Source organism: Mirounga angustirostris, unplaced genomic scaffold, assembly GCF_029215605.1.
Source record: "Mirounga angustirostris isolate CCGP_5_RB_7025 unplaced genomic scaffold, mMirAng1.0.hap1 SCAF_7, whole genome shotgun sequence".
Lineage (NCBI taxonomy): Eukaryota > Metazoa > Chordata > Mammalia > Carnivora > Phocidae > Mirounga > Mirounga angustirostris.
The window spans coordinates 60,746,253-60,760,774 of NW_026991715.1; the positions used below are offsets into that span (position 1 = coordinate 60,746,253).

Sequence of the window (14,522 nt, forward strand, 5' to 3'; positions counted from 1 at the left end):
AGGAGCCCTCCACCCTTTCCCATAAAATAGATAGGTGACAAAAACGTGACTGGGTGACAGGTGCAGGGAGGGTTAATCAGATTGAAACAGGTCATCACCAACAAGCCCATAAAAACTCCTAGACTTAGAAACTCGGTGGCTATCCCCTTGGGTCCCCTCCCCCCTTGGGAGCTTTGTACTATGACTTTGCTATGGCTCAATAAACCTTGCTTTGCTGCCCACCAAAAAAAAAAAAAAAAAATCAGGTTGATTTATGTGAAACTGAAAATACTATATAATTACTTTGTTATGTTCATATGTTATGAAAATAAAATTGTACAAATGAAACCATGTTCTGCAGGCTATCAAGAATTTTCTATGCATGATTTTTACCTCATTTTCCTTTATGCAAATTTTCTTTCAGACACTTCTGCTGTCATATGAAGCAAGTGCTTATCAAATTTCTATTACTATAATAATCCTATTTCTAATCAAAGTATTATTTTCACCTCCAACTAATAACACACGAGTTTTACTCAGCTTTTATCAAAGTCTAAATTCCGGGCTTCTCTATATGCTTGAACCTTGTTTCGAGATTTTCACTTCTTTTCTTTAATTTGTATCTATTTCATTGTAGATTTCATTTTCACTAGAATTTAATGAATTGGGTTACCTTTTTTCTAAGAGGTATAATTAAATCTCAATTAAATAAAAGGGGAAACCAGACATTTACTTTAGCTTTTTCTTTAATTGTAATTATATAAAAGCTCTTTGTTAAAAAATCAGTGCAACGTTTCATGCATTTAAATTATGTATACAAGGATGTTCATTGATAAATCAATTACAACTTCATTATCTTACTTCCAATTGAATATACCTAATATCCATTCATAGCTCTAAAAAAGCACTTGTAAATTTAAAAATAAGCAAAATCTTATGATTATAGAAACTACCAACAAAGAAACAGTCAAGAGTTATTAATTCTACACTTTTTTAAGGAACATTTAAATTTTGCCTCACAACATCCCTGTGAGGTGGGGAGTTAAGTGTTCTCATATATGACACAAAAGAAATGGACCAAGATATGAGTATCAGATTACATGTAGGAAAATGGCTACATTAAGTTTTAAAGGAAATGACATATATAAACAGTTCTACTTTGCAAATCTGGTTGATTATTTTCCACTATTTTTGTCAGGAATAACAGCTATTTTGATTCTCAAGAAATAGGAATTTCTCTTCATGAAGGGCTTTTAAGTCTTCTGAAAATTAAGTGGACAGGCATACCTTGGAGATCCGGAGGGTTCAGTTCCAGACCACCACAAAAAAGCGAGTATCACAATCAAGTGAGGCAAATGAGTTTTTTGGTGTCCCAGGGCATATAAAAGTTATGTTCACACTACACTGTAGTGTGTCAAGTGTGCAATAGCATTATGTCTTAAAAAAATGCACATACCTCAATTAAAAAATATATTGCTAAAAAATGCTAGCCATCATCTGAGCTTGCAGCTTTTATAATCTTTTTTGCTGGTAGAGGGTCTTGCCTCGATGTTGATGGCTGCTGACTGATCAGGGTGGTGTTACCGAAGGTTGGGGTGACGGTGGCAATTTCTTAAAATGAGACGACAATGAAATGTGCTGCAGCGACTGACTCTTCCTTCCACCAACAAATTCTCTGTTGCATGTGATGCTATTTGATAGCATTTTACTCACAGAACTTCTTTCAAAATTGGGAGTCAGTCCCTCTCAAACCCTGCCACTGCTTTATCACCTAAGTTTATGGGATACTCTAAATCCTTTTTTGTCACGTTAATAATCTTCACAGCATCTCCTCCATGAGTAGATTCCATCTCAATAAACCACTTTCTTTGCTCGTCCATAAGAAGCAACTCCTCGTCCATAAGAAGCAACTCCTCATCCGTTAAAAGTTGATGAGATTGCAGCAATTCAAATATAATAATGATGATGAAAAGTTTGAAATATTGTGAGAATTACCAAAATATGACAAAGAGACACGAAGTGAGCAAATGCTCTTGGAAAAATGGTGCCAGTAGACTTGTTCAATTAGGGCCTGCCACAGACCTTCAATTTGTAAGAAACACATCAGCTAGTAAGTGCAAAAAGGGAAGCACAATAAAACAAGGTGTGCCTGTATTAGCCTCTGCCAAAGGAACAAAACATTTCTTCCTTCTGCTACATGGAGATACCTTTAAACGCTATCTAGGAATAAAAAGGAATTCTAACAGTGAAGTATCTTCTTTAAAGGGTCTACTTCTTTGGACTCTTCAAAAGTAAACTGTGAAGATTGGGTATTTTAGAAGTGTCATGTTTCTTCCAGGTTAGTTACTCTCTGTCAGGGATTATTTGCATCTTTTCTATTAGGACAAATTGCAGATCCTCTTCTTCCATAGGAAATGGTGACTCTGCTAAGTTCCAAAACTTAAATATGGCCCGGAGAGCTGAGGAAAACTAGCTCTCTTCCGCAGAAGAAGAAAAAATCCAACTTGGGAGAACTGATCTTCTCTGACTTTACAAAAAAAAACTATGCAGCAGGTATCAGGACTTAAGGAAGTAAGGCAGCTTTTCCATAAAAAGAAAAAATGTTCAAAGCAGAATTTTTTTTTTTAAGTGAGAAGTGGGGAAAAGGGAAGGTAGTCTGTTTAGGTATGTAATTTTTCTTCTTTAGTATTTCTGCCCAAGATATTCATCTCTCCAAAAAAACCAAAATGTGATAAACCATGTCTAATATTAGTTCAGGGCTTGGCACCTAGGAGGTCCTGTGGGTGTCAAGACCACTAAGATAAAGTATATTTCCCTTCCTTGCTATGGAAACTAAGACTTTCTAGCCATTATTATGGAAATGGATGACCGAATGACGATAGAACCTCCAGTACAATGCTGAATAAAAGGGACAAGAGTGGATATTCTTCTCTTGTTCTTTATCTTAGTGGGAAAGCTTTAAGCCTTTCACCATTAAGTATGACATTAGCTGGGGGGGTTTTCATAGATGCTCTTTATATTCCCAGTTTTTAAATTTTTTTCCCATTGATATTCTAATTGGTTAGTGATTTCCTCCCCTCATTTGGTAGCTTTAGAAATCTGTGCTTTGACAAATACAGCAATATGCTTTCCTTATGTTTACTTCTTAAAAGGGAATTGTCTATTTTAAAGGATAAAAGAACTGACTGAGAGGAAGAATTCTTTTATAAAACTGTCACTATTTTTTTAAAGTACATCACTAGGCCTTAGTTTTTCTTTCTGAAATTATGAAACCTGGGACACCTGGGTGGCTCAGTTGGTTAAATGTCTGCCTTCAGCTCAGGTCATGATCCAAAGATCCTGGGATCAAGCCCCACATCAGGCTCCCCATTCAGCAGGGGAGTCTGTTTCTCCCTCTCCCTTCCCCCACTCATGCTCTCTCTTGCACTCTTTCTCTCAAATAAATAAAATCTTAAAAAAAAAATTCCAATAACAACATCAAAAATAAAATACTTAGGAACACATTTAACAAAAGGACAAAACTTACACTCTGAAAAATAAATAACGCCACTTAAAGAAATTGAAGAGCTCAATAAACGGGAAAATATCCCATGTTCACTGATTGATAGACTTATCATTGATAAGATGGCCACCAAAATTGTTCCAGAGAGTCAATGCAATCCCTATCAGAATTTCAACGGGCTTTTTTGCAGAAATTCACAGGCTGATCCTAAACTTTATGTAGAAATTCGAGGGACTCAGCATAGCTGAAACAATCTTGAAAAGGAAGAATAAAGTTGGAGGACTTAAATTTCCAATTTCAAAACATACTACAAAGCTACAATCATGAAGACAGTGTGGTAGCGGCATAGGATAAGAGATCAACCCTCGCATGTACAGTCAACTGATTTTTGACAGGGATGTCAAGATAATTCAGTAAGAAAATAATGGTCTGTCCAACAAATGGTGCTGGGACAACCGGATATCCACAGGCAAAAGAATGAAATGGGGCCTCCTTCTCACAATGTATATAAAAATTAACTCAAAATGGATGAGACCTAAATGTAAGAATTTAGACACAGTAGAAACACACATGTAAATCTTTGCGACCTTGAATTAGGCAATGGTTTCTTAGACAGGACACCAAAACTATAAGAAACAAAGGGGAAAAATAGATAAATTAGGCTTAATTAAAATTTAAAACTTTTGTATTGCAAAGGACACTACTGAAAGGTGAAAAGACAACCTACAGAATTGCCTGCAAATCCTTATCTGGTAAGGAGTTTATATATCCAGAATACATAAAGAATTCCAACCCAACAAAAAGAGATAAACAGGGCACCTGGGTGGCTCAGTCGTTAAGCGTCTGCCTTCGGCTCAGGTCGTGGTCCCAGAGTCCTGGGATCGAGCCTTGCATCGGGCTCCCTGCTCCGCAGAAAGCCTGCTTCTCCTCTCCCACTACCCCCCTGCTTATGTTCCCTCTCTCACTCTCTGTCAAATAAATAAAATCTTTAAAAAAAAAGAGAGAGAGATAAACAACCCAATTAAAAATGGATAAAGGATCTGAGTAGCCATCCAAACTTTTTTTTTTTTTCCCAATACAAAAGTTTTAGCCATCCAAAGAACACATACAAGTGGCCAACCAGCACATGAAAAGATGCTCAACAATATTAGCCATCAGGGAAATATGTACAAATTGAAACCACAAGCCCTTAACACCTACTAAGATGGGTGTAATAAAAAAGACAGATAATAACAAGTTCTGATGATGTGAAGAAACTGGAACCCTTATATACTGCTGGTGGAAATGTAAAATGGTGCAGCTGCTTTTGCAAACAGTTTGGCAGCTCCTCTAAAGGTTAAACATCAAATTACCGTATGGTCCAGCAATTCTACTCCTAGGATAGACATGGAGAACTGAAAACATGTATCACACAAAAACCTATACATGAATATTCATAGCAGCATTATTTATAACAATGGTGGAACTTTCAAAAAGTGGAAACAACACAAATGTCTATCAACCAATGAGTGGATTAATAAAATGCAGTATATCGACACAATGGAATATCATCCAGCAATAAAAGGAAATGAAGTACTGATACATTCTACAATGTGGATGAACCTTGAAAACTCATGCCAAGTGAAAGAATTTAGTCATAAAAGACCACATATTGTATGATTCCATTTATAAACAATGTCCAGAACAGGCAAATCTACAGAGACGGAAAGATTAGTGTTGCCTCAGATTGGGGAAAAGGGGAGTATGTGAAAGGGAAAAAGAAAGTAACTGCTAATAGATTCAGGATTTGGGGGGAGGTGAGGAAAATGGTTTTTTTTGTTTGTTTTTTTTAAAGATTTTATTTATTTATTTGACAGACAGAGACACAGTGAGAGAGGGAACACAAGCAGGGGGAGTGGGAGAGGGAGAAGCGGGCCTCCCATGGAGCAGGGAGCCCGATGCGAGGCTCGATCCCAGGACCCTGGGATCATGACCTGAGCCGAAGGCAGACGCTTAACGACTGAGCCACCCAGGTGCCCAGGAAAATGTTTTAAAACCGATTGTGGTGTTGGGTGCACAACTCTATAAATATACCAACCCCCCCCCTGAACTGTACACTTTATTTTTTTTTAAAGATTTTATTTATTTATTTGACAGAGAGAGACACAGCGAGAGAGGAAACACAAGCAGGGGGAGTGGGAGAGGGAGAAGCAGGCTTCCCGTGGAGCAGGGAGCCCAATGCGGCCGATCCCAGGACCCTGGGATCATGACCTGAGCGGAAGGCAGATGCTTAACGACTGAGCCACCCAGGTGCCCCTGAACTGTACACTTTAAATAGGTGAATTATTGGGCGCCTGGGTGGCTCAGTTGGTTAAGCGAAAGCCTTCGGCTCAGGTCATGATCCTGGAGTCCTGGGATCGAGTCCCACATCGGGCTCCCTGCTTGGCAGGGAGTCTGCCTCTCTCTCTGACCCTCCCCCCTCTCATGCTCTCTATCTCATTCTCTCTCTCAAATAAATAAATAAAATCTTTTTAAAAATAAATAAATAAATAAATAGGTGAATTATTTAGTATGTGAATTACATTTCAATAAAGCAGTTACTAAAATTATTAATGGGAATATTAACAGCTAAGTGGATCCTGTTGGAATTAAAAAGGTAAACTAATTATTCTTCATATTGATATCTTTGTTGACCCTGTCTAATACGTATTTTTGTTGCTAATGATCAAAATGTACCAACTTATTTACCTCTGTCATCTCAGTAATGGCAAAAACATATTCATTTATTTGCTCAACAAATTTATTCATTATCTATTACATACCTAATGGCTTGAAACTATATGGGATACCAAGAAATCCAAGTTAATAAAACTTACTCCATAAGCTAAGAATCCAGTAGGGGAGTTTAGTTAGTAGTGGTAAGTATGTTGAACAATAACAAAAATCTGGATGAAAAGTATCTTGAAATATGATACAGAAAACACTCTCTTGGAGTTTAGAAGGAGCACTGCCTCAACCAGGAAGGACCGTAATGAACAATGCCTTTGGAGATCTCTCTGTTCTAATCCTGCCATTAACAAATACTGATGCTGAATACCTCACATCTTCCCTGGACTTGCTTATACTTCTGTAAAATGAAGTGGATGGACTATGTAATACAGAGAAAGTTTCTTCTATCTCCAAAGTTCTACTATCAATGTGTAAACTTCAATTTAGGCCAGAGTCATAAAAATGAACTATCTTTTCTACACTGGATATATGACCAAGCTAAACTCAGTGGAAAATGGCAAACTGATGGAAAATAAAAATAAAATGTACATTTATTTCAATTGGTTAGTCACATCTACATTTTTTATCCCTACAAAGAAGGAGTAGTCCCTGAAGCATGACTACTTTCAACACATTTCAGTGTATTAATTGTGAGCTTATTTCCACGTGAAATGTGTTATCTCATGAAGCCAGAGTTGCCCCCAATCTTTACTTCTGCTGAATGTACATAGTACAATTCTCAATTTAAAAAAATCAATAGTCTTTAATTTTACTTCTTTGAGTCAAATAATAAGTACTTGTGTTGACCTTTTAAGAGATGAAATTTTTAAAAACACATTTTGGTTATAATTGGTTTTAAAAACAAAGAATATATAAATATTGTCTAACTCTACAGAAAATACATCATTGAATCATTCTGCACTGCTTTTTAAATAAAAAGGAAATCATCAAAAGGACAAAAAATTATTCTATTACAATGAAAATGCACATTTTAGCATCTCTCACATTATGCAACTACTTAAGAACACTGTCTATTAACACATTATCTTCAAAATTTCTTTACACAAACTAGGAAATTTTGAAGAAAATTAGACTAAGTCAGTTAAACCCAAGACTTAAATTTGCTAAGAGTAACTGAATTTCAAAGAATATAACTAGTTTTATATTTTAGCTTCAAGGTCTTATGAACTTATAGGCATAACTTTAGATGACTGAAGCACTGTACCAAGGGTATTCAACGCATGTACTCGATTTCTGTGAGGGAAATTGTTTCATTCATTGGTTTATTGACTGTCTACCATGCCAAGCACCAGGAATACAAATGAATAAAACACAATCCTTGACCCGGGCGACACTGAGAAGTTAATTTTAACCTCCATATGTAAATCAGGAGGTAACAGGGATTTAACAGAGGAGGACATGTGAGGGCATGAGAGTAAGTTTACAGAGGCAGTGGTGCTAGAGGTTAAAGGATATATAGGGGTTGACCAGTTGGTGGTCCAGTTACAGGCAGAGGTGGATGGGAAGAAATACAGAGTGTAGGTACACAGCCATTGCAAAGAGAAGGGAGAATATTCCAAAAACAAGGAAGCAAAGACTTGCAGATGAGAAAGCATGGTTGCGTGGTCAGTTATATTTAGAGAACTACAAGCAATTTGGAGCAACTGCTACAGAAGCACAAGGTGATAAAGCTGGGAAGGCCTCATCTGATGACCATGGAATGGTCTATATATACCGTGCCACAGAAATTGTGTGATTTTTGTGTTTAAGAGAAAACACCTGTCAGAGTAATATGTCACCAAAGAGGAAATAATATCCAGGATTCATCTGCATATATATCCTCCACCAAGAGTTTATAAGGTCATTACAACAACGAATATTACTAGCTAGAATATGTTTAAAATCCTTACCTTGGACTAAACCATATATAAATCAGTTTCCTTTTGAAAGTCTAGACTAGAAACAAGATGGGTCATCTAGGCCTCATCCCTCTGCATGGCCTTATTTAAAAAAAACCTTAGTAACTTCAGATGAACCTTGCACACTTCGCTTTACCACAGACCTCACCATTCCTTACTGCCATACATACCACAAATGTCACACATTTACGTGGCTTGTTTGACCTCTGCCTATGTTCATATCTTGATCTTGGCCCTTACTTCTCTAATAAGAGGAAAGATGGGAATCCAAACTCAAAGGAAGAACATTTTCCTCTAAGTCCTAGAAAAGAACTATCTATATATCACACACACCCCCTTCCAATAGAATCCCCACTATGGTCTTTTAAAAACAGACATGAAACGATAAAAGCAATTTTAAAAGCCCTCTACAGGGAAGAGATCATAATTAATCTAGGATCAATCTGTTCCATTATGAATGACCATATGTCTAACTCCAGCTAGTCATTTTGAAAAGAGAAGCTGACAATCACTGGGGATGGGCTGGTGAACATTCTTACTCATTAATTACACTGGTAAGGCAGAGAGGGAGAAGGGGAAAGGACTAATCCCTAACGGAGGGGAGTTAGTAATGTCTTTATCTCATATGAATAGTATTTTTCTTCTAGCAAATAACCTATTTTAGGTGGTAACACCTGAAAAAAATGCTTCAGCAAATTTAAACATTTTCTTCAAAATATTTTATAAGACATTAGAAGGGAATAAAGATTAATTCTTAAAAAATGCAGGATAGGAAATTTAAGTATACTTATTTAGAAAGCTAATAAAGTAAATACTCCTGGTCACTATATTCTATTTTTTTTATTGCATCTTATTTATTTATTTATTATTTATTTATTTGACAGAGAGAGAGAGAGAGCACAAGCAGGGGGGAGTGGCAGGCAGAGGGAGAGGGAGAAGCAGGCTCCCCGCAGAGCAGGGGGAGCAGAGGGATCGATGTGGGACTCAATCCCAGGAACCCGGGATCATGACCTGAGCCAAAGGCAGTTGCCCAACCAACTGAGCCACCCAGGCGCCCTGCATCTTATTTAAAAATACATAAATTGCTTCTCACCTCCCAGAGAATGTAAACTGTATATATTATGAAATTACTACAGCACTTCCTATAAAATGTTATCTGTTCACAATTATGGTAAAAGAAATTCTGACATCTCTAAATTGTTCTACTACAATCTCTCATAATCTGTCTTAGCCTTCAAATTAATTTTTAAAAATCCTAATCTAATTTTTGAGGTTCAATGGTGGAAGAATAATAATATTTAAGTCGTTTGTAATTGTAACAATAAGGAGAATTCTACAACTTCAATTTTTCACCTGCAATGGTATTATATAAAACACTTCTTGTGAAACCAAGTTCCAGTTTTACAGATAATATTTTATCCAAACAAAAGTTAGCCACAGAGATTATTTCTACTTTAGTTCCTAACTAAGATCTTGTAAGTTTTGCCTATTATTCATAAAAATGGGAGACAGATGGCATAGCTGGGGAGTGTATAGTACCCCAGAGCTCTTAACAGTCATTCACTTTTTTCTTGTTTGTATCATCTTTCAAGTAAGTACAAACGGTGTTTAATTCAAAATAAAGCACTATTTAAAAAATTTTAGCATGTAACTAAAACAGTGTATAAATTTTCTAATGAAGTTTAGTTTTTGAAATTGTACAAAAATCCCTAATCCGTTCTAAAGCAGTAACCTTCCGAAACTCTGATATGAAGAAACTACTCTATTAAATAGAAATGAAATGAACCCACCAGATTTCATAAATTTGAGTAAAACTGTGGCTACACTGGTTTAAAGCAAAATCAATATACTAACGAGTAACATTTGTGCATACGTCCTTTAATGAATACCTGTTGGAAACACACAAAGTGGCAGAAAAATCTCTAACAGAAGATACATGCAGTAGCCCCAAAATACTAGCAGCACCATAAGAATATACTATCTAAACCTTAAAAGAATTTAAATATAATCAGGCTTAAAAGAGCCTATTTTTCATGAATATAATCAAACTGTTATTAAAATTTATCAGTACAAAAAGAGCTTCACAAATTACTAACGTATATATACCAGTTCTGGACTCTCCGAAATATGGTAACAGCAGTTATTTATCAATATATTATTGTATATGTGGGGGAGCATACATTTACGATGAACAAAATAAAAAGTTTTAGTTTTCAGTGTTACATTCTAACAGCACTGGGAAACTATAAAATTAACTATTTCCAAGAGAATTTTAGATAGTTTTAAATCTTAAAAAAAAAAAAAAATCCTAGACTTTCTTATTATTAAGAACAAGTAATTTCCAGAATTCCATACAACTGATATTATGACGCAAACAGTAAGTCCCTGGAATAAGAAAACAAAACCTTCCCCCATTTGTATATGCTGGTCTATTAGTATATAGCTACTTTATTTAGTACATAGCTAATCTAAGACTAAGGTCTCAAAGGATGCCCTGAACACTTCAGTGGGTCAGTGTATACCTGCTCAGTCCCAAAATGATTTTTATCATTTAGGTTAAAAAATAATTTTTTAAGAAAATATAGCAATTTAGATAAAATGTAATGTCATTTCTCCAAAGAAATTAGTAAACATTTTTATCTTCAATAATTCCCTCTTTTACATACCTCTAAAATTTTTTTAAGAGCATTTAAATAAATACACTAAAAACATTAATTTATTGAAACTAATTCAATGAGAGTGTTTTTGCATAGCTTATGGCAAGGACATAAAAACAGCACTTGACTAAGGAGTACTGAATAGCCCATACATTCTAAAATTTAGTTCAGCAGTGTAATTAAAAATCAAAGAAAAGAGTAAATAATTCAAGGTAACCCTATAATGCCACTGAGATAGAATATAAAAAGCTGTACTACCTTAGTAAATAAGTTTTTAAAAAGCTCAAAAGTAATTTTAAAAAGTATTTGTGGATGAGATTATATGTCTGGGATTTGCTTTCAAAATAATACAAAAGTGGAAGAGTGGGCAGGGGTAGAAATAAGACCGGCCATTTTTCATAACTCTTGAAGCTGGGTAATGCATTCCTGGGAGTTTATCATAGTATTCTCTCATATATATTTGAAAATCTGTTTAAGTTTAAAGAGTAACAAAAAAAATCTTGCTTTTGTCTTTAAAGCTAGTACTTTTTAAAGAGTATGTGAAACAGAGTAAAGAACCAACTATAATGCAACTTCTAAAATTTTCAGGACCAAATGAAAATCAAGGCCTTCTTTTGGTATGTTAATTAATGAGTTCATGAGATTTAGGCACATGGTTTGAATTCTAAGAGCACAGATTGGCTTCCTAAGTGCTATTACTACCATCAACTCTTAATGAACTTGACTGACTAGGTCACTGTTCTCCATATCCTTCCTTCACGCAACCACAACACATAGATATTCTAGTGATTTTGCTCAACCAGAACAGAGAAATGTTGGCAAAATATATTTTTTTGTTCATTCTTTTCTGTTGAAATAAATACTAAGGAAGAAGGCAAAATAGTCTAAATAGCCTTAAAATACACAGATTTTGTCTTCCTTTGCCATTAAAAAAAAGAACAGCGTGTCAAGTTTAAACATTTACAAGTTTCAAATTTAAATAAAAATTATTTTAATATTCTTGCTGTTTCTAATTTATGAAACACTGAGCTTATTTCTACGGAGTTCTCCTAGGATAGGAAGTTATTAACTTCCTGACACTACCATGTACTTGTGATGGGAATTTGGCTAAAATGCACTGTTAACTAACTGGCAGTATCTACTGGGGTCAAAATGTGAGCTGCAGCCCTACTCAAGTTTTTACTAATCAACTATGTGAGCCAGGACAACTCACCTAAGCTCTGGGATTTAGTCTCCCCAGGTGTCGAAGGCACATGCTTTCAAATTTTGACGTTTTTACACTATAATCCAGCACACACACAAATCTATGTATTACTGAATGAAATAAAGTTTCTACTCCTAATGTGAATTTTACTCTGATGTTTCCTATTTTATGTTTAATTTTTCAGAATGCCACAGATAACCTAAATTGATTTCAAACTACCACAGTCCTGGCTTATACCATCTTTGAGGTCTCTTCTGTTATTTTGGGATTCTAACACTGGTTATAAAACACTGAATCTTCTATCTCAGACGGAAATCAAAACTAGTTCAGAAAATAAGTCTTCTGAAATCTTGTAAGCTGAAGTATTTTTAAAACAGTATAACAAGAAAACTATTAAGATTGTGCAACACCTTTAACATAATTAAAAGTTTAAAATGACCTGTTAAATTTTTTCAGAACTCAAATATCTCCATGACTAATCTATAGATTCTAGTAGTCAAAGAAGCTGTACCTTCAAGTCAAAGTAAGTAACTCCTATTAGAATCCCAGGAAAAGAGAACATCAATAGAAGATGACTAGTCCCATTTAGTAACTCCAAATACTAAGGATTATCAAAACAACAAACACTCGGAGAATTTTAGGTGCATAAAGTAAATTAGAAATAGTTTTACAAATGTTAAACACAAAAGTTCTTCTTTTGAAATGCTATAGTATTCAATGCACATGGCTCGTTTAAGTGTTAGCCAAAGAAATCAGATATATAATTATGTTCAGTGCATTTACATCTTTTAAATGGGTATGTTAAATTTAATAGGAATAAAATTTCTCCTTCCCTCAACATATTTTTTAAAAACTACAAATCTTCAATTGTAATCGCATATTCAAAAAACTTCTATGTTTTACTTATCAATGTGAACATTGTCTTCAGAGGAACTAATACATTTTTTATGTGTTCAGTTATTTTGGTAGCAACAGAAAAGAGAATATGCTTACACTGCAATAGTTAAAGCATGATCTCCATGATAATTCTAAGATATGTCTACCGTTGTATGCAAAATTATTAGCATTTTTAGGAACAAAATTATAATAGTCTTTCAGTAAAAAAGTTTTCCTAACACATTCCTTAAAAAACCCGTAACGAATTTCTTCTTCCTCAGCCTGATCATGAGGTCTCTCAATGTTATTCTCTAATATGTATAATCTATGCTGCCCCTAATATTCAACAAATTCAATCAAAATTAGAATGCTCATGAAAAAAGAGTCTGGAATATCTCCTTCACAATTGTTCTGAATATGCTAAAGAATTTGATGTTTTAAAAATTAGTTCTCAAAAGAGATGTACAAAATAGGAAAACTATTTTCTCCATTTTAGTTAAAACTACCTAGTCAAAAGTTTCCAAAAAAGGATAAAAATTAACTTTAAGACAATAACTGATAGGTACTTGTTTATATTTGCAATGCTGCAGTTCCGCAGACCTCCCTACTTTCGAAAAATACCATCGATAAGGCAAATAATTACTGTAACTGGTTTAGAACATATTTAAGATAAATTGTATCTTTTGAAGTATCAAATTATTTTACAGTTCAGAATTACTAGAAGATTTATCTCCTGTTAGTTGGTATGAAAAACTAAATCTGACATTAACATGAGTATAAGTTACAACAATAACTTGCTTCCTTCTGTGAAATCCAATGGTGAGATCACCTCTAAGAGTATGGTAAGGCTTGATTTCAGAGTAGGAAGCTGATTAAAAAAATTTATAACCCTCAAGAACAAAGGCGAAAGTGGAAACCCAGGTTAACAAAGGGGACTTTTGAGGGCTGTGTTAAAAAAATAAGTAGAAGAGATTTACAATAATACACTGTTTCACTGAAAAATGATTTGTACTGCAATTAACTCAGTAGCCCTTTTTCTACATGAAGGAAATGTACATTCTAGCCCATCTAGGCATCTATCAACTATAAATTATTTAAAAACCTTTCTGAGGTTAACAGAAACAGAAAAAAAAAAAAGACTGGAATTTTCACTCAGGGTTGTAACTTTGCAAGACTTATCTGAAACCAAGTAAGTTTCCATATCTACACATTTTACTTAATCATGATGGGTGAATTGAATCTGTACCTATGTGAAAAGGGCAATGCATTCTGAGTTGGTTCAGCCCTTGGCTCTGAGTTCTGTGTCACATCAGGCGTTCTTTCATCATCTGTTCCATTGATACTTTCTGGTGTTAAAGGAGACTGAAGATCCCCGCCTGCCGATTCCTTTAAAAAAAGGGGGTAGGGGATAAAAGTGTTACACTTTTGGTAAAATATACAAGATAATCTTAAAGTTAAAAGTGACTCCAATGTATGCTTACTTATAAACTATATTTCCATTGAAATTTGAGTCAAAGAGGTAAAAAATAAAATTTAAAGGAGAAATAATTTTTTAAAGCAAAGCAACTCCTAAGAAAACTATCCACAACAATACAATTCAGAAATGCAGTTTCAAAGAACTCAAGAACTTTGGGGTT

General features: G+C 34.8%; 1 protein-coding gene across 2 annotated transcripts in view; it reads right to left on the minus strand.

Moving 5' to 3' along the window:
* Positions 1 to 14,522, minus strand: part of HOMER1 (homer scaffold protein 1) — a 127,013-nt gene that overhangs the window by 43,450 nt on the left and 69,041 nt on the right. For both annotated transcript variants that reach the window (XM_045897235.3, XM_064596287.1), the window contains exon 5: positions 14,132 to 14,271. In XM_045897235.3, coding sequence (XP_045753191.1) covers positions 14,132 to 14,271 — 140 coding nt within the window. The remainder of the gene's footprint in view (positions 1 to 14,131; positions 14,272 to 14,522) is intronic.